Source organism: Anopheles merus, chromosome 3R (genome assembly GCF_017562075.2).
Source record: "Anopheles merus strain MAF chromosome 3R, AmerM5.1, whole genome shotgun sequence".
In the NCBI taxonomy this organism is placed as follows: domain Eukaryota; kingdom Metazoa; phylum Arthropoda; class Insecta; order Diptera; family Culicidae; genus Anopheles; species Anopheles merus.
The window spans coordinates 43,769,894-43,793,091 of record NC_054084.1 but is presented as its reverse complement, the minus strand read 5'-3'; the positions used below and the strand labels follow the sequence as shown (position 1 = coordinate 43,793,091).

The window sequence follows — 23,198 nt, the reverse complement described above, 5'->3', positions numbered from 1 at the left end:
CACGGAATAACACAAAATAACACACTTTAATCTTTGTTTTAGTAATAAATAAGAACTCGCAAAGTCCAAAATATATTTTTAAAGAATATTTAATCGAAAAAATGGGGTAGATAAATTATATGAAAAAAATTAATAAATGTAAACAAAGTTTGAATCCTGGGGACCTTACGTCAAGTGACGAATTGTCAAAATACACTACCCAGTCAGACAGCCTTCTGTTAATTTACCCATTCGGACAGTTTTGTGTCTGTCATAACAGTAATTTAAGAGCAATTTAGCGGTACGAAGTGTTGTCGTTTGTTGCAGTAAAAAGATATAAATAAGAACAAAAAAAGTATTGTCTTAATGATCTTTTAGTGGCAGAAGACGTCGGTGGTGTGTTCAAAACTGTTAAAAGTTAAAAAACAGCCGAGAAATTGCGTTTATTATTGCTATTTGTGCATCACCTTCTCTTAGTGAAGCGGCTGTTCAAGTCGAGTTTGCTAAAAAAATACATTGTAATCGTGTGTATAAGTTAAGGAAAAAGATTGAATATAACCATTAAACTGTAATATGATAATTTTCGTGTTATTTATTTACAATTTGGCCGAAAAAAAACAATATAGAGGAAGGAATAGGATCTGCCAAAACTGCTCGAATGGGGAAAATAACGACTGCTAATTTACTATTAAATTACTCTTAAATTACCGGTAATTTTGCAGTAAGATAGGGGTGAATTAAGTCCGATTTGTCTGACTGGGTAGAGTCCACCATCTGATATTTTTAAATCCACCTTGAGTGTAATGGGCGTGGAATAAAGAAAAGAGCCCTGTACTTTTTTGCTCGAAATGTTGTCAGTCGAGTATTTTACTAGTTGGTTGTCTCTTGGGCACTCGATTTGAACCTTCACAGTCACTCACAGATAGAAAATGTTAGGTTGAGAAAATGAAAGAGAAATACCATAGTTGTCTTCTCCCTCTTATCGCTTTTTGCCTTTTGCTGTCATGAATAACCATGATTGTTTCGAGCTCGCACCATTGGACAAAATTCGTCTTTCAAATAAATAAAAAATCTTGTTGTTTTTCCATGTATCATCCTTTTCACTGTTTTATCGTTTTATTCGACGAAAAGAAATATTAGCAAATATTAGACATTGGTGGTTCTGACTATAATTTCAAGAACGAACCGATCTGTAAAGAAATTGCCAAATGCCAAAATAGAGCAAATCCAACACTCTCTAGGGGTGTTTATATGGCAAGTACTGTGCGTGCGCTGAGTGCTGGCATTGCTGCTGTAGGAGTGAAGCATACTGGCCGTTCGATTGTCTCTGTTACGCACATTGGATAGATGGGTTTAACACACTCGTCTTTGCACAATAGGTAGAAAAAAATGGTTTTGGAACATGGGAACGTGTCTGCTGTTGGCCATTCAGTTTTCGTTGTTCACCGTGGTGGATGCTGTGCTTGGACGTTCGAGCCTTTCGATCGAGACTACTTGTGCCGAAGGGAGCCATCGTTTCTTCCTCCACTCTCGACCACTGTGTTCAAGTTTGGGAGAAAAAAGTTTCTGTTCGAACGATAGCTATTCTAGTTTTTTTTGCTCCCAAACGTGCAGTGTACGGCAAGTGTGAAGAAGAACACCTTCCATTCCAGTGTGCTTCAAGTACGTTTCTGTACTCGTTTGCTGGACGAAAGGATCAGTAAACCTACCTAACTGGTATCGCTCGCTAGAGCAGCGTGCCTGTTCCACAGCAGAGACGGGATCTCGGGAATCGTCAGCAATTTACTTCCGTTCGCACAGGGGTCGAATCGAGCGTTCAGGCAGTGTCCCTAAATTCTTCGTCGCAATTGTTGGGCCGCTCAGATTGCTTGGTCAGGGCACGGGGAATCGTTGATGCGACAGGCTGAATCAATACATCGAACTCGTAACTCCCGTTTTAAAGTGTACATCTTGGCGAGAAATGAGCGAAAGTGAGCAAACGCTTTAGTATTGTGGTGATAAAATAAAACAACTGTGAAGAAGGTACTGGGACAGAAATAGCAGTAGCAATTATTCCACAGTCTTGAACTAGAATCAGAAAGTGATCTACCGGAATTGAAATCGTGTTTCAGCAAGCATTTGCAAGCGGTGGCAAAAATCGCCCAAAAAGACCAAAAAGTGAAGTCAGATTTTTCTTTCACTGACCCTGATACTGCACATCACAGCCAACGGGACAAAGTGAGATAGCAAAACCAGCCCAGCGTAGCGAGTGTGAGTGTGACAGAGGGAGCCAACAGTGAAACAAAGGCGCATCGCAGGAGTAAGCGAGACGGACGATCTAAAGGGGAGCTGTTAGTGCGGCATAAGTGTGAGCGAAAGAGCAAAACGAACTCGCCTGGATGTGTGTATGTGTGAAGTGTGTGTCTGTGGAAAAGTGAGCGAAGAAAATTCATACCAGCGCACGAGCTGCAGGATACAGACGCAACGTTATCGGAGCATACAGAAGCAGGGAGGGACTGTCAAAGTAACGCAATAGAAGTTTTCCATCGGATCCAAGCAGCTCATGCTTATTTCATTGTTGACCACCGTCGGAAGAAGTGCTGCGCCGCGTTCTGTTCGGTTGTGCAGGCTGCTGCTACCTCTGGCCGTGTGGTCGCAATTGATTGCTTTTGTGCGTACACACGCGTGGCATTGTGTTAGTGCTCGGTCGCTCAATTAAGTTTATCGTGATTTTGCTGCAAGTTTTTTTGTGCAATTAATCTTTGATTGATTTTTGGGACTATATCTTTTCGCGAGCGTCGTGTGTGCGGACTTGTTGTGGATACCGTTTTTGGGTTTTGGTGCCGAGGAAGAAAATCTGTGAAAAAAAATCACCATTAGCTCCTACTGCAACCGCGTGCCGAATTAGTTGTATGCGAAATTTCCCAATACGGTGTTGTGCCAGTGTCGTTCGGGAAAGCAATATTTTGTTAAGGACATTGCCAGGACCGTCCAGTCCTGTTGTTGCTAGCTGCGTGAACGGTGTGGAAATTCGGTGAACGTCGGATAATACGTGGTAGCGATAGAAAGAAGAAGAAGAAAAAAACACAACGTGAGACAATATGCTGATTAAGCTGGTGAAAGAAGACTTTCCGTGTCTGAAAAACGGGTTTATATAACATTATCTTCGTGCTATCGAGTTTCTTCGAATCTACTTCAACAAGGTAAGGGTTTCACATTTGCAGAAGAGCAGGGTTTAAGTTACTCTTGCCCTTTCAACTATGCCTCTCTTGCAACAACCTCAACTTTGTAGAATCGGAAAAGGTTGCATGTTGACTGTTCACTTTTGTTAAAACTCCTTGCTTTTGTTAATATTTTAATGTGATGTTAATTTGTCTCGTTTTACTGCTGAACTTTGCTATCGTCAATTCTCTGTTTCATGCACACAACGATAGGCTAAATGTGAGTTGTACGCACACATAGCAATAAGGGGGCAATACGTGGTGTGTGTGTGTGTGTGTGTCTATACCTGTGTTAGTGAGATATTTGCTTTCTGTGTGTAGCGACGGGCCTTGGACAGTTGGATAGGTGGATAGCAGAGAGGGTGGAGAGCAGGAGAGTGCGAACGCAACGAAAAGCGGACTGTCAACAAAATCAGCTGTCAGCCGTCGGCACTCACCAGGAGGAAAAAATAAAAAAATAACATAAAGTACTGTCAAACTGACACTCACGGCGCTTTGCTCTCCTTGGTTGGTAGCGCAGAAGCAAAGAAGTGGAATAATTGTTTTATTTTTTCTTCTTTAAAAAATATTATAAAAACATGTTTCTATAATTCGTTCAAATGTCTAAAGAGGCTGTTTCGATTGAAAATGCTGTAATTTGTGTGCACTTATTATGAGTCGATTAAATTCCGAAGTAAATTCAGCGATACAACATGTGTTTGTGTGGAAAATCTTACAAATGACGTATGGAAAGCTATTTTGCCATGTGTTTCGTGCGTCATGATGGAGCTAACTTTTGCAATGTCAAATCATCAACGGCTTAGGCACGCACAAATAAAGCTAATCTGACGTACTTCTAGGGTTTTAAATCAATCCTAATCGATCTGAAAAATCAATAAACCCATTAAACATAGCTGAGAGATTTTAGGTCCTTTGTGATGAAGTACCTTTAACTCAGAGCCTTTTTTTGTGGTTATTGATGAGCTCTACTTAGCGTGGCCCCCCGGTGCAGTTCCTGCCTTGTTGTTTGCATATGCCTTTCTTATTGTTCTGTTTGGGTGAGATATTCTCTGAGTTTCCGACCCCAATCACTCGGAATGCAATCATTCGGACTCCATCCTTTCATTGAATTGGACGCTTCAATGATTTAGTTGCGTATGGTGATGAACGAATGAACGACGGAGTACCGAACATTGCTAAGGTCAACGAACGCGCTTGTGTATATATATATATATACTTGTGTGTGTGTCTGTTTTCCTTCATACATCAATTGAAATATTGCACAAATTCTGCGCGATATGCTGGCGAATATGGCATCGAAAACCACTGTAACAAAATTGACATTATTTCCAGTATTGTCTCAATTTCTTTGTTACGACGAACACAATTTGAAAAGAATGACAGTGTGAAGAAAAATACGACACCGATTTAGAATTGGAATTTTCCACCGACAACAAAGGACAGTTGAACTTTTACAACAATTATATTTCTTCTTTTTCATGCTATTGTAACACCTGATTTTACCACCAAATGAGTCATGATTAGGCTACCATACTTGATAGAATATTGTCTAGAGACGAACGAGAATTTTGCGTGATTTGAATGCGCTGAACAGCTACGTACCCACGATGAAACTGGCAATGAAACGCTAATCATGACGAAACTGGTAAAAATAAATCTCAAATTTTGTTCTGATTAAGCTATCGTTCATCGCTTAATCGGCAACGCCCTGGCCATTTTGAGGAAAGTACGTGTTTCAGCTTTATTTTTAAACCCCCAGAAATTGTCGATCCAGTTGCAAACGCTCCACCAGTGTGGTAATGCTACCCCCACCTGTTAGTTGACCCTTGCGCACTTCGGCATATATCTGTCTGTCTGCAGGAAAAGCAAGCTAACGATAAAAGGGTCTGAGATAACTCGAGACGGAATGGGTAAAGAAAAAGTGAAACAAATGCAACCATGCAGGATGGAAAACGGGCGAGAATGCATTTGATGTTTCATCCAGGGTACAGCCAACAGCTTCGTTGGTGCTGTGCCGTGTGTTATCTTTGTTTGCTTCTCTGTGTTCCCGCAGAGTGGTGTGGACCGTGAGCTGGAAGAGCATCGACTGCGAACGTGGTTCATTTTACTCGCTCAAAGCACACGGTCCGTCCTGCGTTATCGCGCACCAGCTAAACTCCGTCAGTTGTCCTGCGTGTATTTGGAGTTTTGTATTTTGTTTCTTTCTACTTCCATGATTCCATTCCACAGTTACTTTACTAGTGCTGCAGTGAAGAAGCTTACCAAACTGGGGAAATATCCAAAAGTATTAAGGAACGAGAGCGTAATGTGGATGATGACGGTTCTTATTGTTATTATGTCATAATAAGAATTGTGTCATCAGCATTATGTACACACGTAAAGTTCGTGTTAGTTTTCTACTTAATTGTATTTTTTTTTTAATTTTAATCTTGTAAAACATCATAACGCGTCCATTGAAAGGGAGGGGTTGTTTTTGACAAATTAAACCATTTTTGAGCAGCAAAATCTCATTAGATGGGGAAGTGGATCACATTAATAACAATGACGTCTGGCATTTACTTCGCGCTTGGTTTCATTTTTCTGTATTATTTTTATGTGAATTTATCTTTTCCCGAAAACAAATCGGAAGCAGTTTTGGATTTTTGTTCATTATACGTCACAGTACATTACTGTATATAATACGGATGAATCGAGGCCAAGGATAATAAACATCGCTCCCTCAGACTGGCAGTACGAGAGATGGCGACGATGGGGGGGAGGTGCGATGCATCCGGCTGCACAAAATGCAACTGAGAAAGTTTGTAGCTTCTTTGTTGTCGCGCACCCCGTCCTGCGCGGTATGATTGGGTCGTCTTCTCTCAGGTGGGGCAAATCCGTGTCCTTGTCACTTTTTGTCAATATTCTAAGAACAAAGAAACAGGAAAAGCTATTTTTTGTGAATTTGGCGTTTTTTGTTCTGGAATGCTATTCGCTATTTCACTTATTATTGCAACAATTATTTTCATTTTTTTTCTATATTTGATATATGTGTCTCTGTAATATATATGTACAGTTTTTTTTCGTAAATATTGAATCATAATTGATATGCATTAGATATGGCCAAGTAACATTAGCATTTACACGAACACTAGATTGTAATTATGCATTGCGATACTGTCGCTTAAATACGTTTCAGCAAATAAGTTTCAATTTCTTAAGCGTAGCACTCCATCCTTTGTTGCTGTGAAAGGGTTCCTGGCCACAGCACCCATAGGAAAACGAGGATTTTTAGCGTCCCGTTCGGAAACAGGGATCGGACCGTTGAAAAGCAGGAGTCGCATCGGGAGAGGACATGCGCAAAATATCGAATCCCCCTATGCATGGGACGCAGAGAGGGGCGTGTAACACACAACTTACCCTGTCGCCCTGCGTTGTAGACTGATGCTAGTGTCGGAATTTCTTTGTCCAAACGATTAAGGTCTATCCTTTCGTGTGTGTGCGTGTGTGTGTGTGTGTGTGTGTGTGTGTGTGTGTGTGTGTGTGTGTGTGTGTGTGTGTGTGTGTGTGTGTGTGTGTGTGTGGGTGGTGTGTGTGTGTGGTGTGTGTGTGTGTGTGTGTGTGTGTGTGTGTGTGTGTGTGTGTGTGTGTGTTTGTGTGTGTGTGTTGTGTGTGTGTGTGTGTGTGTGTGTGTGTGTGTGTGTGTGTGTGTGGTGTGTGTGTGTGTGTTGTGTGTGTGGGTGTGTGTGTGTGTTGTGTGTGTGTGGGTGTGTGTGTGTGTGTGTGTGTGTGTGTGTGTGTGTGTGTGTGTGTGTGTGTGTGTGTGTGTGTGTGTGCGCGCTTACGTACGGCACATTTAAATGAGCACAATTCACATCACCTTTTCGTTGTTTCGTTGGTGGCATATACGGCACGGTGTAAGGAAAGGGAAAACTTACAGAGCTTATATTAAGGTCAAGCTACGAAGGAGTTGGTGGGGTTCATATCAGCATGCACACCTCGATAAGAGCGCGTGTGCTGAGCTCCCAAAGAACTCTAATGAGGTACACTTGATTACACCCCGTCATACCCGAATCTATGGCATCGTGTGTTGTACCACGTAGATATGCACCCTGGCTGTATGGTAAAGATGAGGAAGTTTACTTATTTGCTGCACCCCAACCCCAAGAAATGCGCGTAACTATATTTTCAACATAATGGAACATTTGTTCCAACATGCACAAACACCCAAAATGCGGAAGGGTTTGAAATGAAGCAAAGTAATAACCACATGTACCATACACACATACTCACACATACATACACACGGTGTTGATTCGTAAACAAGAAATGGTAAAATATGAGCCTCATGGGTTCTCATACATAAAAAATGGAGAAGAGAAATCCGGTTTGCTTTCTTACGCAATAGCTGGTGCCTAGTAGTGATGGGTAAATACAATTTTTTTCCGGAGTCGAATCGATCCGACTCCGGCACCCCTCGGAGTCGGACTCGGAGTTGCTCCGGACTGTTTAGCGGGGGGGGGGGGGGGGGGTGCATACGGGAAAACCCTCGGACTCATCAACTCCGAGTCCGGATCAGTCCGGATTACTCCGGATCACTCCGGATTACTCCGGATTACTCCGGATCACTCCGGATCACTCCGGATCCGGAATGACTGTTATCGTTTAGACAATTCTTGATGAGCTCATTGACTTTCAAGTCGTACATCGAATATGTACGAAAACTGATCCGGACTGATCCGGACTGATCCGGACTGATCCGGACTGATCCGGACTGATCCGGACTGATCCGGAGTGATCCGGAGTGATCCGGAGTAATCCGGAGTGATCCGGAGTGATCCGGAGTATTCCGGAGTAATCCGGACTGATCCGGAGTCGAATCCAGTTATGATCCGGAGCCGGAGTCATATTTTGCGCACCGGAGTCGGAGTTGATCCATGACTCCGCTCCGGATTACCCATCACTAGTGCCTAGTGGTAAGTTTAGTTTCGGAAAAACAAATTATAACAGCAAAATGTGTAATAATGCTTAAATACCTGGGCGCTTGATGCTTTGGATGGATAATTTCGAGCAAAAAATCGTTGTTCCAAAACCATCGAAAGCTTCTTGAGTGTTTCATAATGAAATGCTCATAACAAGATCAGACATGAATTACACACTATCCATCCTGAACAGATTCTATTCACGTTTAAGTTATTGAACAAGACAAATCAAATGGAGCCAGCTCATTCGAAAAAGCCTAGGCATTTTGGATTCAATTTAAATTACTGTGTCTGAAAAGTTTTGTATGTATAGTACATGGAGCACATAAAGCTGCAAACTTAATACATTCTTCTATTTGGCGTAACGTCCTACGCGGACATGCCGGCCATGCCGGCTTTCGAGACTTAATTCATTACCACGTAGCCGGATAGTCAATCCTTGCATGACGGGCATGTTATTAAGTCGTTCGAGTTGACGACTGTACCATGGGACCGCCCCGATACAAACTTAATACATATAAACTGTTTAATAAATGTATAACACTATTTATTTAACACGCCAACTCTCTCTCTCTCTCTCTTTCTCTCTCTCTCTCTCTCTCTCTTCCTCTCTCTCTCTCTATCTCTCTCTTTCTGTGTGGTTTGATATGACGGTTGTTGAGCAGGTTTTCTAAAACTTTAATGTGTATATGTTTTTCAGAATTATGTTTTATGATGGACGAGACGGATCGGAATCCCCCTGTCTTATTTAATTGTTGAAAAAAAAGGGCTAATTGTGGCCGTCCATCTGACTGAAAGTACTCGCTGAGCTTAATTATTATTTAACATACAGCCCTCATCGCGCCCGACACTTTACCCCATCGGAACCTTTGGACGGAACTGGTATGGGAGGGGCGAGAATTCAACATGAAGTGTGTAGCACGTTCCCTTTTGGCGAAACTCACCTATTTCGCATCATTTTCAATGACCGTGCCACCGTATTCGATCCAATGGCAAAAATACAATTTAAAGAGGTCACCGGCGCTGGTTTGTACTGTACGACTGTGTACTGCACGACAGCAGTGTGCTAAATTACTTTCCATCCATCATTGTGTATATGTGCGAGGAAGAGAGAGACAAAGCGTGGGAAAGAAGGCTATACAGTCTGAAATATCAGTAATGTATGAAACACATTTGCTTGAAACGATGCATTGGAAAATACGATTTAACAAAACAAGTACCTAATCAAATTACTGATTTCGGTTTCTTCCTCCTCTAAACCTGACACTTTGCTTCCTATTATTAGCTGCTGAGTGGCAAGCGAAGGAACGAAACATGCACGTTCCTGTCTCAAAAGCTGACAGACATGTCGGAGACGCAATTTACACCCAGCCATCGATGGAGGACTTTGAAGTGAGGTGTGGTGGCTACCACCTTCGACCGTCCTTATCAGTTAATGACTTACACTACAGCGGAACTGACGATAGCTTCTTGTGCGAAACAGTCAGAACAAAGCTAAATGTTTGCCGCATTGCCGTTGACTTCTGGATTGGATGGCAGAGTTTGACAAATTTCATCGTGTTGGGATACATAATAAGCCGCCAGATCGTTATTTGCGTTTTTGAAGAGCAACGAGTAAAAGAGATAAACTGTATGATTTTTGTGCCAGCAGACACGAACTCATTCGCTTGTGGTAAGTCGCCCTTCCGATAAGATAAGGGCTATTGAAGAAACCGATAAACAATTGTTTGTTATCCGAAGCAACATTGCGAGATATTTTGCCTACTTCATATCTAATGCTGTTACAGCCAAATAAGTTTTTCCACAGAGTGTTGTAAAGCAATGCTTCTGGAAATTGCTTTAAATCAGCTGTTCAATTTTTACAGCATTTCGTAACACCACGAAGCATTGAGACTGTTGGACGCAGTGTCAGTCGTAGGACTTCCTTTACGGTATCGTGTTGTTAATTTTTTTTTCTGCTTTTGTGTGTTTTTATATTCTTTTCCTCTAAGCTGCCTGTATGTATTTGTGGGCCAATATTATTCCACATGCATGAGTATACCCTTTTTTCTTCGTTCCCCGTCATCGGAAAGTCAATGGCCTTTCGCGTACCTCTGGGTCGTCGTATGCAGGGTGTCTGTTTGTTTCGACACATCGCGTCAGGAGTACGATCTCCTCGGTATCCTTCCGTACTCGGTTCCGTCTTAGCAAAGGCCAGGGTTTTTCTTCGAAAGTTAACGTCGCAATACAACGAGCGGCAGTACCTTTCACCTTAATAACAAAATAATGTAGAACGACAAAGAAAAAGGCGAAACCATTACAACAGCAAGGGGGTAGCAAAAAAAAAACACCGTTCCTGTTCTGATTGATGATGGGCAGTGCGGACAGGTTGGGCCTGTTTTGTGTTGTGAATGTGTGCGAAACCGCGTCCTGACATAAATTCATGAAGAAAATAAAACATATACGCAACTCTCTTGCTGTAACATTTACAGGCAGTGTAAACTTTCTGGTGCGTAGGTTTGCCCAATTGCGTAGATAATAAAACGCAGGAACAGCACAGCAGCAGCACCTCGCGGTCGTGGTGGTGTTGTTGTGCGTAGAGTTTCACCACTTTTAGATGCGCGAAGGTTTGCTGAAACGATTGTACATGTGTATGGGTGCGAGCTATACATTGAAATCAGTCGTCATTCAAGGGATTGCGTGTGTTTTTTTTCTTCTGTTCGTTCCGTTTCGTTTTCATCGTTCGATCTCTTCATATAGCATCCTCTCGCAATGTGAGATTGTTCTCTTCTCGCTCCTCATACTGAGCAGATACAGCAGGGGAGAGCGAGAACCAGAAAAGATGGGAGAGTACTTGAGGAGAAGGAAAGGCAGGCAGGTCGGGAAAGAAACGACTATGTGAGAGCGCGTTTGGGGGGCCCTGTGAGGATAAACGGAATTGCGTATTAACGCAAATTCGGTTGCCATGCCATGCTGGGCAGGTTCGCCTTTTGGAGGAAATGACAGAAAAAAGTGTTTTGCTAATGTTAGTTGCAGAAAAACAACACTCATTTAAGGGCTGGAAATACTTTGCCCAGTATTATTCTGTGAGAATTCGCAGTTTTAAATAAACAAAAATGTCGGAAAAATTGCCATCGTGAAGCGGATTGTTCCTGTTAAAGTTTTTGTTAGATTAAAGAAAAAAAAAGTAATTAGGTAGAATAAACCACAAAACAACTCTGGCTACTTTCAACACACAACCATCAACGAACAAATCCATTGTGTGTGTTAAATGATCCTGCAGACAAGCCACGAACCAACGCAATACTTGACTAAGGACCCACAGACGCAAATGGATAAGACGATACATAACAGAAAACTTGATTTGCCGTGTGTAGAGCAATAGAGATAACGCTGAACGTTTGATGTATGTATAGTGGTGCAGTTCATATTTATAACGTAGTTGTTTGTGTAATCTATTGTTTTTATTTTGTTGTTTCGCTTAATTGCTTACTAAATCGCCATGACGGTATATTTGCACAGCGTTCTTCCTATCAAGCGACTAGCTAACGATGTTTCAAATCGGTTTCATACAGCTGTATCGTATAGTTTACTCCCTGCACGCTTCCTGGTGCTCCTGTTTACTTGCCTTCCTAAGGTATTGGAGAAAAGGTAGATCATGGTTCAATTTGTATACCAACACACAAATACCAACACACACCCCCGTTCTGGCAGGATTCCAAAGGAGAGCACTCTACTGTTGCTTTTGATACCTTTTCTGCTTCACAGGGGCATGTATTTGTGAGCGAGAAAAACAAGTTTAGTTTCTAACGTCGTTCTGAGGCAATAATAATAGCATTCGAAGCGAAAAAAAATACACTGCTCGAAATTTAACACAACAGCTACGATTATTGGTTTTTATGTTGCGACGATATCCCAGCTCAACCATACCTTTTGTGGAAAGGGTAGGGGACCAAATGATGTATACCCGCGTGAGAGGGGTGTGTTGTTCAGGCGCAGCAGTAGTAGAGAGAAAGAGAGGAAAACGGTTTCATTGCTACACGCACACGGTCTCAACATCGACCAGCTGATTTCTGTATATAAAACAGCCCAAGTGTCATATTGCCTACCGTTGCACAGCGAAACAAACAGGCTCTCTCTCTCTATCTCTCTCTATCTCTCTCCCACTTTTTTCTCATTTTTCTGCTACGAGAGCTTGTGATATCCACGGTGACCATGGCATGCGCAACATCAACACCAGTGTAGTTTCCCATTTTCGAACGCTCTTCATCCCTTCCTAATCAGCCACACATACACACGCACACACCCCTTCGATGTTGGGGGTTAGTGCCGTTGCGTGTTATGTACAATAGTACCGCTCTTCGCCACCTGCTGGCTGTCAGGTCGCAAGCAGCAGAAGAGAGGCAGGCAAAGCGTTCCACTGGTGTGCGTGTGAGATGGTTAATCATTTGTAGACTGTGTGCTGCACTGTGTGGGTAGGGGTTGGATATTGATGGCGATATACACTACAGTCAGGAGGGGGTAGTGAAAACACATGTGGCCTGCTGAGTACGGCAACAAAAACAACACAATTCTAGCAACATTTCGCAGCTTAATTCTATCAAAACAGTTGTTGCGAACGTATTCGATTAATATAATCGTCTGTCGACTTAAGTCTCGAAAGCATGTATAGGCCGGCATGTCCGCGTAGGACGTTACGCCAAATAGAAGAAGAAGAAGAATCGTCTGTCGTTTGCTCCCTAAACCAGCCTGCCCGTATTGCGTAGTTTTTTGTTCTTTGTTTGTCAATATTGCTCGCATCATATCCGATATAGAAGCTCCCTTGATCCAACCCCTAAACCATTGTTGTCACTGTTTGGCAATGGGTTTCAAATTCGACGCTCTGTTCTCTCGTAACTCATACGCAAACACACACTGGCACACACACATACTGGCATACACACATACTGGCATACACAAACACACACATACATATAGAACACCACACCCTGGGTTATGCTTTCAAGCACTATCTTCCGCACATCATCATTCTGGTCGACCTCTGCTAAAGTCTCCCCCACCCGCCCAACACCCACGATCCGTTTGCGCGATCTGTGGGAGTTTCGCGATGTCCACCACGATGGCCGCGGGGAGATGGTTCAGGCTCGTGCGCACTTGTATGTGTTTCCGAGCGAAACGGTCGAATGTAAACAGAAATACGAAATAAATGGGTGCATGCGCGAATGTGAAAATGATCCCATAGTTAGAGCTCGTAAAAAAAGAAGAAGAAACGAAACACGAGGAGGGCGATGTGTACCGATGGGACCAGAACCAGCGAGTTAAAGGGGGTATAAACAACTGCTGAGCATAACATATTGAGCTAAAAACATCCAATCGTCTGATTTTCTGATTTTTTGGGTTTTCTATTCATCCCTACATCGCTTCATTGTATAACGATAGTTGGTCGACATTATTTTAGTTTGACAATTTATATTTGGTTTTCATTTTTATTATTATTTTATAAAAAAATAATAACATTTTGATTGGCTCGATTTAAATAATGATAATTTATTGGAGTACAAAATTTGCATTCTCATATTTTTATGTAATTTTTCATTTTTTTACAATCAAAATTCCTATATTTATGGAATATAGGCATCCTATATTTATGGCACTGTAGACCAGCTGTAAGCCAGGGACCATCATCACACAGGTTAGCGTATTAATTCTCCCACATCTGTCGTACAGGGAATATAAATCTGGTGGCGTTGTTTGTGTGTTACTCCGTGTTCTCTGTTGTCCAAATGTAGACGACGGTTCTGCTCCGATGTTTTAGTACCTGATTGCTGTGTACGTCATTGCTTTAAACCGTTTTTTTATTTTTGAGAGAATGAAAAAAAAAACAACGATCCAACAGAGAACGACAGTGGAGAGCTATCCAGATCGATTCAATGTGCAGTGTTTGTGTGTCCTCTAGGGTGTAGAATAAGGGCGACTATTTCATGCCTTAGTCAAACAGAACTCGGAGTGTTTGTATTTTTAGAGGTGAACGAGCAGATCGTGCAGCGCATGGTGATGATCATGATGACGGCGATGGCGATCGCGGCCTGAGGAGAATTGAACGAAGCAGCGGGCGAGACGCGAGAGAGACGGCAGAGAGAGAACCCGCTAGGCATGGTTAGTGGTTTCCTTTTTTTTTGGCCTTTGCCGTTTTAGCGCAAACCAAAGCGCGGCCGCTTTGCCCAGAAAGAGGAAGTCTTATGAATATTGGATGAAGTTTTCTATCTACTTTAGCGGTTTGGGTTTAGTTTGTTTCTTCATTGCGTATTTGCCGATGATCGAGAGGGCAATCTACGCATTGGGCTTCAGAAGTTGAAGATTAAAAAAAATCTGCCCGTTACTATGCGCGAGACATGTTCGAGGGTGGTTTTTGTCGTCGTCCTCGGTCTGCCAACAGATGACGTTGCCTCTCTTATACACTCTTACTGCGATTAGATGGTTGATGGGGTTGAAACGAACCATGAAATAAGAAAGATACAATAAAGGTTGCACTTGAACTAAAATTGGGGTCACTTCTGTGTGCAGATCTTTTGTATTTTATTTGTTTGAAACATGACAAATTAATCCAATTTGCGTGTGTTATATGTTTAATGTAAAGGCAAATAATCTTTTTTTTGTTTCTTCAATATAATGAAAATAATAACTTATTTTACTAATGCGTTGTTTTTCTCATTTCAGGTATGCATTGCTTATGAAGTGCCCACTGGAAATAGATCCCGTGAGTAATGAAAACTCCTGTCGATAAAATAATGTCATCTCGCGACATTCGCGTGGTACGTTTACATAACCGCCAGAGGCGTACTCCATTTATCTGCTCCGATGCATGCGAGTGTAGTGTGTATGGGTGAGCTTTGTTTGTGGCACCTGTACTACCCAACACCAAGACGCACATTTCGAAGTGCATTCAGAGTACATTGCAATTGTTATTGATTTCGGTCACCTTAACCTTTGGCTGTCCTTTCCAGTTGTCTTGTTTTTTTTTTTTTTTTTTTTTTTTTTTTTTTTTTTTTTTTTTTTTTTTTTTTTTTTTTTTTTTTTTTTTTTTTTTTTTTTGAAATAAGGATCGATCCAACTACCTTAAAATAATGCTTTTTTTGGTACGGTCAATACTCACCCCTTACTTCAACAATTGATGTGTGATTCAACATTTTCCTTTTTTGTTGCATCTTTGTGTCCCATCAACGTTTCTCGTGTTCACTGTTAGCAAACGAGTACATACACAAACACATACGATAACGTAATGCAGCAAATGCCTATTATGGGTCCGTTTGCAATTACAGTTTCAATGACAGTCACTTCATGTGCAATGAAATCAAGACTCTTTAGCTATGTCTGAGGATGAAAAAATAGATGTCCTCTATGTTGGCACTCCATTCGGTAGAATCAAGTTTGACCGCCAACACATTGATGCTTCATATTCATCATCTTTTGCCACAGTGGTAGCTCGGGAATACCATCAACAAATTTACGAGTTTTTCTTACCTACCGTACGTACCGATCAGCAATCAAATCTACCGAAAGCCCATACAATAATCGATTCAATAATGAGCACATTGTATTGTCGTAAATTTGTCCAACCCATCTTAAAATTTAAGATTTAGGTATAAGCACATTTAGGGTGTATATATATATATATATATATATATATATATATATATATATATATATATATATATATATATATATATATATATATATATATATATATATATATATTTAAGCATATAAGCTTAATTAACCTTCAATCGGTATTAGTTACTTGTGAATAACAGACGACTAATTCTTCTTTGGAATTGATTGCCTGATGTTGTGACGTTAGAAGAAATAACGTAGAAGTTAATATAATATAAGCAAGGCCTACTGCTAAATATCATAGTTATGGCTTTGTAGCTGAGCGAACTGAACAATATAGTTTTTTTTTTATTAATCAATGTTCAAGTCACTAGCAATAGAACATTTGCAATAATTCACCAGCAATGGGGCCCTTCACGATTCTAGTCAGTTTTTTATATGGAGTTTGACATTTGGAGGCAGAAATCATGTAAACACTCCATACAAAATCACACAAAAAAGCCTGCAATTTTCAGTCTAGATTATTCTAGCCTCAAAGCTAGAATTAGATTCGAGACATTTATTTATATTTAGATTTAGACATTTATCCCAAGGTGCATTAAAGAGATCTGGTGATGGAATTCAGAATCAAAGTGTATGTAGTCCAGGTGGTCCCATAGCATGTTTTTTATAACCAAATTTGAATATCACTTTTTGACAGGATGGATGAAAACTTTTGTTCAAACAAGGTTTCTGGAGGCTTGACGAATACACAAAACACTCTTAAAATCTTCATTCAGAAACAGAAGCGATAAAAATCAGCCTTCTAATTTCATACAACTTGGGATAAGCCCACCTGTATATTATACCCACTTAGATAGCTGCTAGAAAACTGCTATACAATGCAAACAGCTGACAGCCTGAAATTTCAGCCTTCGAACTTAAAACGGAAAGGACCCCAATGTTGGTTCAATTCATACTACTAAACTAAAGTATTCCAACTATGTTCAATTTCGGAACTACAGTAATAGGCCTCAACAATACAGGAAGGCAACTTTGTTATGAAATTTAATCATTATTAGACGCGTTTTATACCATGGACCTTGATTGTTCTGATGATTTCTTGATCATATTATACAATTGCTATTGTTAAATTGTCAAGTTATTTGGCCAGCGTTCTGCTGGATATATTAGCAATTGTTAACATACACATGGGCTAAAATACACATTGCCCTTCAATCAAGGTTTTCCGGTAAATGTGTGTGTGTGACTGAGCAGCGAACTCATATTGAACATTGCAAGTGTGTGTGTGTGTGGCTCGTTGGCTTCCATCAAGTAACCGTGTGGCACGTGGAACGTATGGATTTCATTAGAATGTAATTTACCTTTGCACGGGGCGAGAGGCTTGATAGAGAAACAGTACAGCTACAGTGGGTGTGTGTGCATTCGATTGAATAAATAGAAGGGGCATCGCAGTAGCAAAGTAACAACTGATCAAATGCACACAAAGCCTTTACTAACATCACCATGCGCGCGGTGCGAAGGTAACACGCGACGTGAGTAAAGATGCTACGGGCGAAACCCAACATCTCAACTGCGGGTGCCGCTTTGTCTGTGTTGAGCATGCCATTCGATCTTGCCATTCGATTGCGCTGGCTGGGCTGGCCTGCCTTTTATACTACGTGCTGTCGAGATCAACCTGTGCTTCCTCATTGTGCCTTGCGAGAGAGGGTGGTCAGCCGTTGGGCGGAAGCTACGACGTCAATTGCGGTGACTGCGGCTGGAGAATAATTTAAAGGAAAGGGTGTAAGTGAAGTAGCGGCAGCTATTTCTGTGCGTTGCGAGTGTGTATGCGGTCGGGTCTGATTGAGGTTTCTGTTACGCGCGTTGCCGTCACTCACCGTAAGACGGCGGAACCTACCCCACACACCTATCCCATCCTATGGTTCGGTGGGCCGAATCGAAAAAGACCTTAAGGAAGCAACCAGGCTTTGGGTATGTGTGTGTGTGCACCGTTAGACTTCACTTTCTTTTTTTGCCACCGACGTCAAATGGCTGACGCACCGGGTGAAGGCGTGCGGCGAAGGAAACGGACAACGAGCAGGGGAGCGGACTGAGCAGTGCAAGAAAATCGGCACGTGTCGTTTGCAGCCAGAACTGCCCTCTGCCAATTACAGCCCCCCCCCCCCCACCCCCCATCTGATCCACATTATCAATTTGCTGCAAGTAAACATCTGCATAGTCGCACTACTACTACTACAGCCTATGCGAGCGTGAGTTGTATGGTTCTCTTGATCGTCGGTTTTGGTACGGACATTTCAAGGACTCGCCAAATGTTGGCCTGGGCGATCATGCTCACACTCAATCGTATCGAAATCCTTCACTCTTCGTGTCGTCGGTCCCTTCACTCAGGCTCTCGGGCAAACATGCACATGGTGGTACCGATTGTGAAACAGCTGATTGCGTTGGACGACGAGTGGCAACGTTGTTGATTGCGTGTGTTTTACTGCATGAGATAACGAATTGGAAGCAGTGTTCGGGTGCTTGAAATCAGCGTGCATTCGTCTATCGTTTATGCTTGTATTTTTTTTTTTTTTTGCTTTTTGTATCTAGTACCGACCGACCCTTATTTTACCTCACTGGCAGGCTTGTTATGTCAATGCAGTACAAGCGTCCATTACCGGTTATCCGGAGTGTGCATGTATGGGATTTTTCGTTCAAGGTCTTGCGCGTTAATTACAACGTACACACTGAAGGTTCTTGTAACATAAATTCTAACGTAATGTCTGTAATTGTTGTAGATTTGTACATTTTGGGTAACTATTTTTAACCTATGCTACAATAATGCAATATTTTAATACAAATTCATAAACCTTCACATTATATCAATGGTATAGTAAATCAAACATTGATTTAAAATGGTGTAACATACAAGAATAAAACAAGGTCAAATCAATTTGTTCATCCTTGACGTGGTGACTAGACCTAACCTCGGGACGAACCCCAAACCTCAATCGAAATTTAACCGATAACAACACATCATCAGAAATCGTTGACCTTGCGGTGGTAGAATGGTTGGTCACACTGTTGATAATGTTGCTGTGTTTGAGTAGTATGAGATAATATTGTTTTATTATTTTTGGTTTTCTTCTTTGCCTTGCTCGGCGTTGGTTTTGGCATTTGGACTATGTTTTAGCGGATATAAGAGTATACCAAATTAATTAATAAAGTTATGTCCGCTGTAAATACACAAATACAAATAAGCAACAAAATCGTATTCCGTTCCAATTAACTCAATCATCTAGTTAATTTTTGACTTTCAATTTGATTGCCCTAGAACGCCTTTAAGTATTTGTATGATTTAATAAAACAAAATACGGACTTTCGCTGTTGCCTGTAGTAGAAGCAGAACATTTTTCTTCTCGCTGTTGCTCAAAAATAGAACTGTGTCATGTACGGCGAGTCGACGTGTTCGACGGTCGATGGTTTCTAATTTAGTTCATTCGGTTTAAAAGCAACCTTCTGGTCGCGCAACTTTGATCACGATCATCGCAAACGCACATACGTTTGAAGTGGATCTTCTCGCTGCGGGACGCATGGGTGTGCGGTGACTGAAAGAGATTGTGTGTGATCCCGTGACACCCTTTTACGATAGTTGTATGTTTTTCCACGGCCTCGCACAAGTGACCGACACACATACACTGACTTTGACTTTGCCTGATCGTGGACCTACGAGCAGGTACAGTTTTCTTTTTGCCCTATGTCTAAAAACGGCACAGGAATTGATAACGTATCCAAAATGCTTGACGTTAAAAGGTATTTCTAACAAATGTGGATGTTGTTTTGATGAGAATGTAAAGTACCAAATACGCAAATATTGAAGGATCACCACGAGAAATGCCGCGTATACCCAATAGTCGTGGTGGATTTTAGTAAATAATAAATCAACATATATTTCCTGCACTTGTTCTGCAACCCTTTGCTTGGTATGTACTGGTGCCCTTTCACCACAATCAGCTTCATTTGAGTCCAATGATCATCGCCATCAAAGACGACTGCGCATAATTAACTTTCACTGAAATCTTTCCAATGATCCAATGAAGTAAGGAATCGGGGGCCTGACTTTACGAAACGTGTTGCTTCAACTTGTTGCGTATTTCTAGTTGGGGCAGAGTGGATTTCTCTGTAGAAAAGGGAAAAAAACGGAACGGTCAGAAGGAGGGTGGTTTGCATGTGCCGCACTCTGGCAGGGGGTGGCAGCAAAACCGGTCCGAGGGAAATCTCTCTCTTGCCTTGCCTTTCTTGTGGCAGTTGCACCTTGCCACGTGTATGTCTCTCCTTTGGCGATCGCAGCAGAAAGAAGGTGGCTTAGTAGTTGGCACTTGTTGGCTTTATTTATATGAGCGTATTTTCGTACTAGTGTGTAGCGTTCTGTTGTGGCAGCAGGGGAGCGCGCAGCACGTGCCGTTAAAAGTAGTACGTTGTACAGTGCTGGCCGTGTACCACACACAGACCTGCGTGTTGCACTGTAATGTCTTGGCTTTCGTATTGGAGGACTGTTTATGGAAATTCTGAAAATATAGTTAAATTAACCCTTGAGGCGTATGTTTGTGGGTATGAGATTTCAATTGCACATTTAATCATCTAATTTCCTATTTTTACCAACTATTTACTTGTGCCGCATGACCACGACCCTTGCATTTCAACATCCAGAGTGCATCCATAATGGTTAGGGTCTTCAAAAGGACAGAAGCAAATCAGGATGTTATTCCGACGCGTGTGTTCGATTCACCTAATTGAGTCGCTGTATTCGAGCACGCCTTCAACGCCTGATCACTGACGCTATGGCTTTCATCGATTACTACATTATCAATCGACAGCAGAGAGTGAGCCTGGAGACTTCACATGCCGTAGTGGTGCCCCATCGTACGTAAAGTCATACACTGAGTTTAAAGTTGTTGAATTTAACTCGGCGTTATTTATATACACTCTACGCAAGCATAATACACACGGCATTCTCGCGCAATCGCACTTGCCCGGGTGTCGCTGGCCATACTGTGCGCCTTTTACCTTTGCCCTCTCGAGTCCAGACGATTGAGACGTATCGTAATCGCTTCTTGCTCGTATAAAACTCGAAACCAGCTATTTCCAGTTCCTTAGGGCACTTTTGTTCATAGCAGTGTTGGTCGCATGCGTAGAATGCATGTAGCTGGGGGGAAAGTATTTGCAAGCGGAATCGACTAACAGATTCGTTCAAAATTCCGCATTGTAAAATGCCTTCGCTTCACGGGGGGGTTCATTTAAGAGTTTGGGACAATCGTCGAAAAGGTTATCGCATAATAGCCGCACGCTCACGATAAGGCGACGACCGTACGGAACAAGCTGCTTGCTTAAGTTGTGCATATTGGTTTGGTGGTGGGCTACCAACATGTATGACGCTGCTGCTTACTCTCTGCACGGAGATAGCATGCTTCAGTGGTTAGTGGAATGTTCTGATCGCTTCGCTTGTTGAACTTCTGAACTCCTGGCAGTAGCAGCAGTAGTAGTAGCTCGTCGAACGATCTCGTAAAGTTTTCCCGGAACTAACCAGGGGGAAGTATGAAGCAGTTCAGTAGACGTAGACTTCGATATTTGCTTAATCAAAGAAAGCATTACCATTTGAAGGACGGTCAACAACTTGGGTCGCCGCCCCTCTGGATCATTTACTCGAAAGGTACATTTACTGATCTGGTCAAGCAATCATTGTGTCTGGGCTGGTCCTTGCACTGGTGTGCTATTTACACAAGCGATGCGGCTGTACTGTACTGCTTTGGAATTGGTACTGATTTTCGCACTTCAAGAAGGTGAACTGCTAGCATCTTCAGTCTCAGCGTGTGTCGTTGACAGTTGACTTGAGTTAAATGAACTGTGAATTACTGGTGTTTGTCAGCGAGTGTGTGCGTCTGGCCATGGAATACTAGGCGAGAAGCATCGGACGGAAGAAATGCGAGAAATGCGCGCACCGTTCGAGAGGAACCATCTGCGTCACACCGTATCGAACGTGTTTACTGATCCCCGTCCAGATCTTTGCGTGGGTCGGTCTCTTTTTCCATTATTTTTATCGACCTCTTGGCGTGGATGTATAATTAAGTTATCGAATAAAAGGGGAAAACGCTACGGAATTGGGTATAATATTGTCGAACGCTGATGGTTGCCAGGACTTGAGCATAGGGTGAACCTTTTATACTCCAAAGCTTCAGTTTCTATGCTTCAAATATAATTCCTTCCATATAGAATTCTTTCAAGCAGTACTTCAGTGAGACTCAATATGATATACATTAAAGTTATCTCAAAAGATTTCTTTGATACACCTTTCGATTTTGCAGACAACTGCTGTGCCACCTTTCTCTGTTGATCAACCTTGTACGAAAAAATGGGTTAAACGTATTGGCAGTAAAAACTTAATGTGTCCCCCAGACTGACCGTCTGACTGACTGACTGTCCGTTCAATAAAGCTACTGGGGCGGTTGGTATTACTTTCTGAACGTCGGAGTGCTTCGTGATTGCTTTTGCTTTTAGCATTAGAAGACCTGTCAGGGAACAATCACGCGTGAGAGGATATCTTCGCCAGTGTTGGATGTAGGTATTGGCGTAGTCTTATAGCAACACTAGTTTCCCCTTTTCCCTGTCCTGTGTCTGCGTCACCGTTGACGAATGCTTAACTACATGACTTTTGCGTTGAATCGCAATAGCCTTTTGAACGATTCACGCAACTATACTTCTCTGCTAAGCGATCGTGATGGCGATGGCGAACGACGATGATGTTAAAACTCGATGATGACAATTTCAGTTCCATCAAAATCACGTGTTGTTACCTCACCAGCAGAGGCAGTCCCGCCGCACCGCTCGCTCGCTCGCTCGTGTCATGAACAAAGAAAAGAAACAAATCGCGTGTGGGGTTGTTGTATATAGGAAATCAACTGTTATGAGTAGGGGTAAACAATGATTCCAACCTTGCGTTTTCGGTTCTCTCATTGAAGAGGGAAAACCGTTTTCGCCTCACGCCATTCTCAGCTGGTATGATTTCACCGCTCTCGATGCTTGAGCTGCTGCTGCTGCTGGAAGATGCCATGTTGCTGCTAGGCTAGTGTTTCGATTTTGCTCCACCGAGTGACGCACGTCATCGGGTTCTCTTGCCCTGCTGTTGGCCTGGTTCGCTCCTATTTCGCTTCAGGTTTCATAAATTGGTCGGTTTTCTCTCCTCTCTTGATTTGCTTGCAACATAGTCGTCCCTTGCTTCGGCTCGATATATTCGCTATCTACCACTCTTGCGCTCCTAGGCGAACCCTCCTTCCTTCAATCGTTCGACCTCAACATGCGCCGTTTTCGCCTTTGCCTTGATTTCGATAGTACATAACGGTAGGCGATGGGAGGTGTTGTTGTGCAGCATGGGCGAGCTTTTTCACATAGCTTTTGTAGCTCGGACACATGGTCACGCACACAGGCTCAGAAA

General features: G+C 42.2%; 1 protein-coding gene across 6 annotated transcripts in view; it reads left to right on the top strand.

Moving 5' to 3' along the window:
• Window positions 1–1,308: 1,308 nt before the first annotated feature.
• The window catches only part of LOC121595204, a 32,847-nt gene continuing 10,957 nt past the window's right edge, over window positions 1,309–23,198 (top strand). Inside the window, exons 1-2 of one of the 6 annotated variants that reach the window (XM_041918969.1) lie at window positions 1,309–3,161; window positions 14,834–14,873. In XM_041918969.1, the coding sequence (XP_041774903.1) occupies window positions 14,847–14,873 (27 nt within the window). In that variant the 5' untranslated portion in view covers window positions 1,309–3,161; window positions 14,834–14,846. Of the gene's footprint in view, window positions 3,162–10,472; window positions 10,505–13,767; window positions 14,273–14,833; window positions 14,929–23,198 lie in introns of those variants that run through there. The other 5 variants (XM_041918967.1, XM_041918970.1, XM_041918972.1 and 2 more) reach the window with 5 other exon arrangements.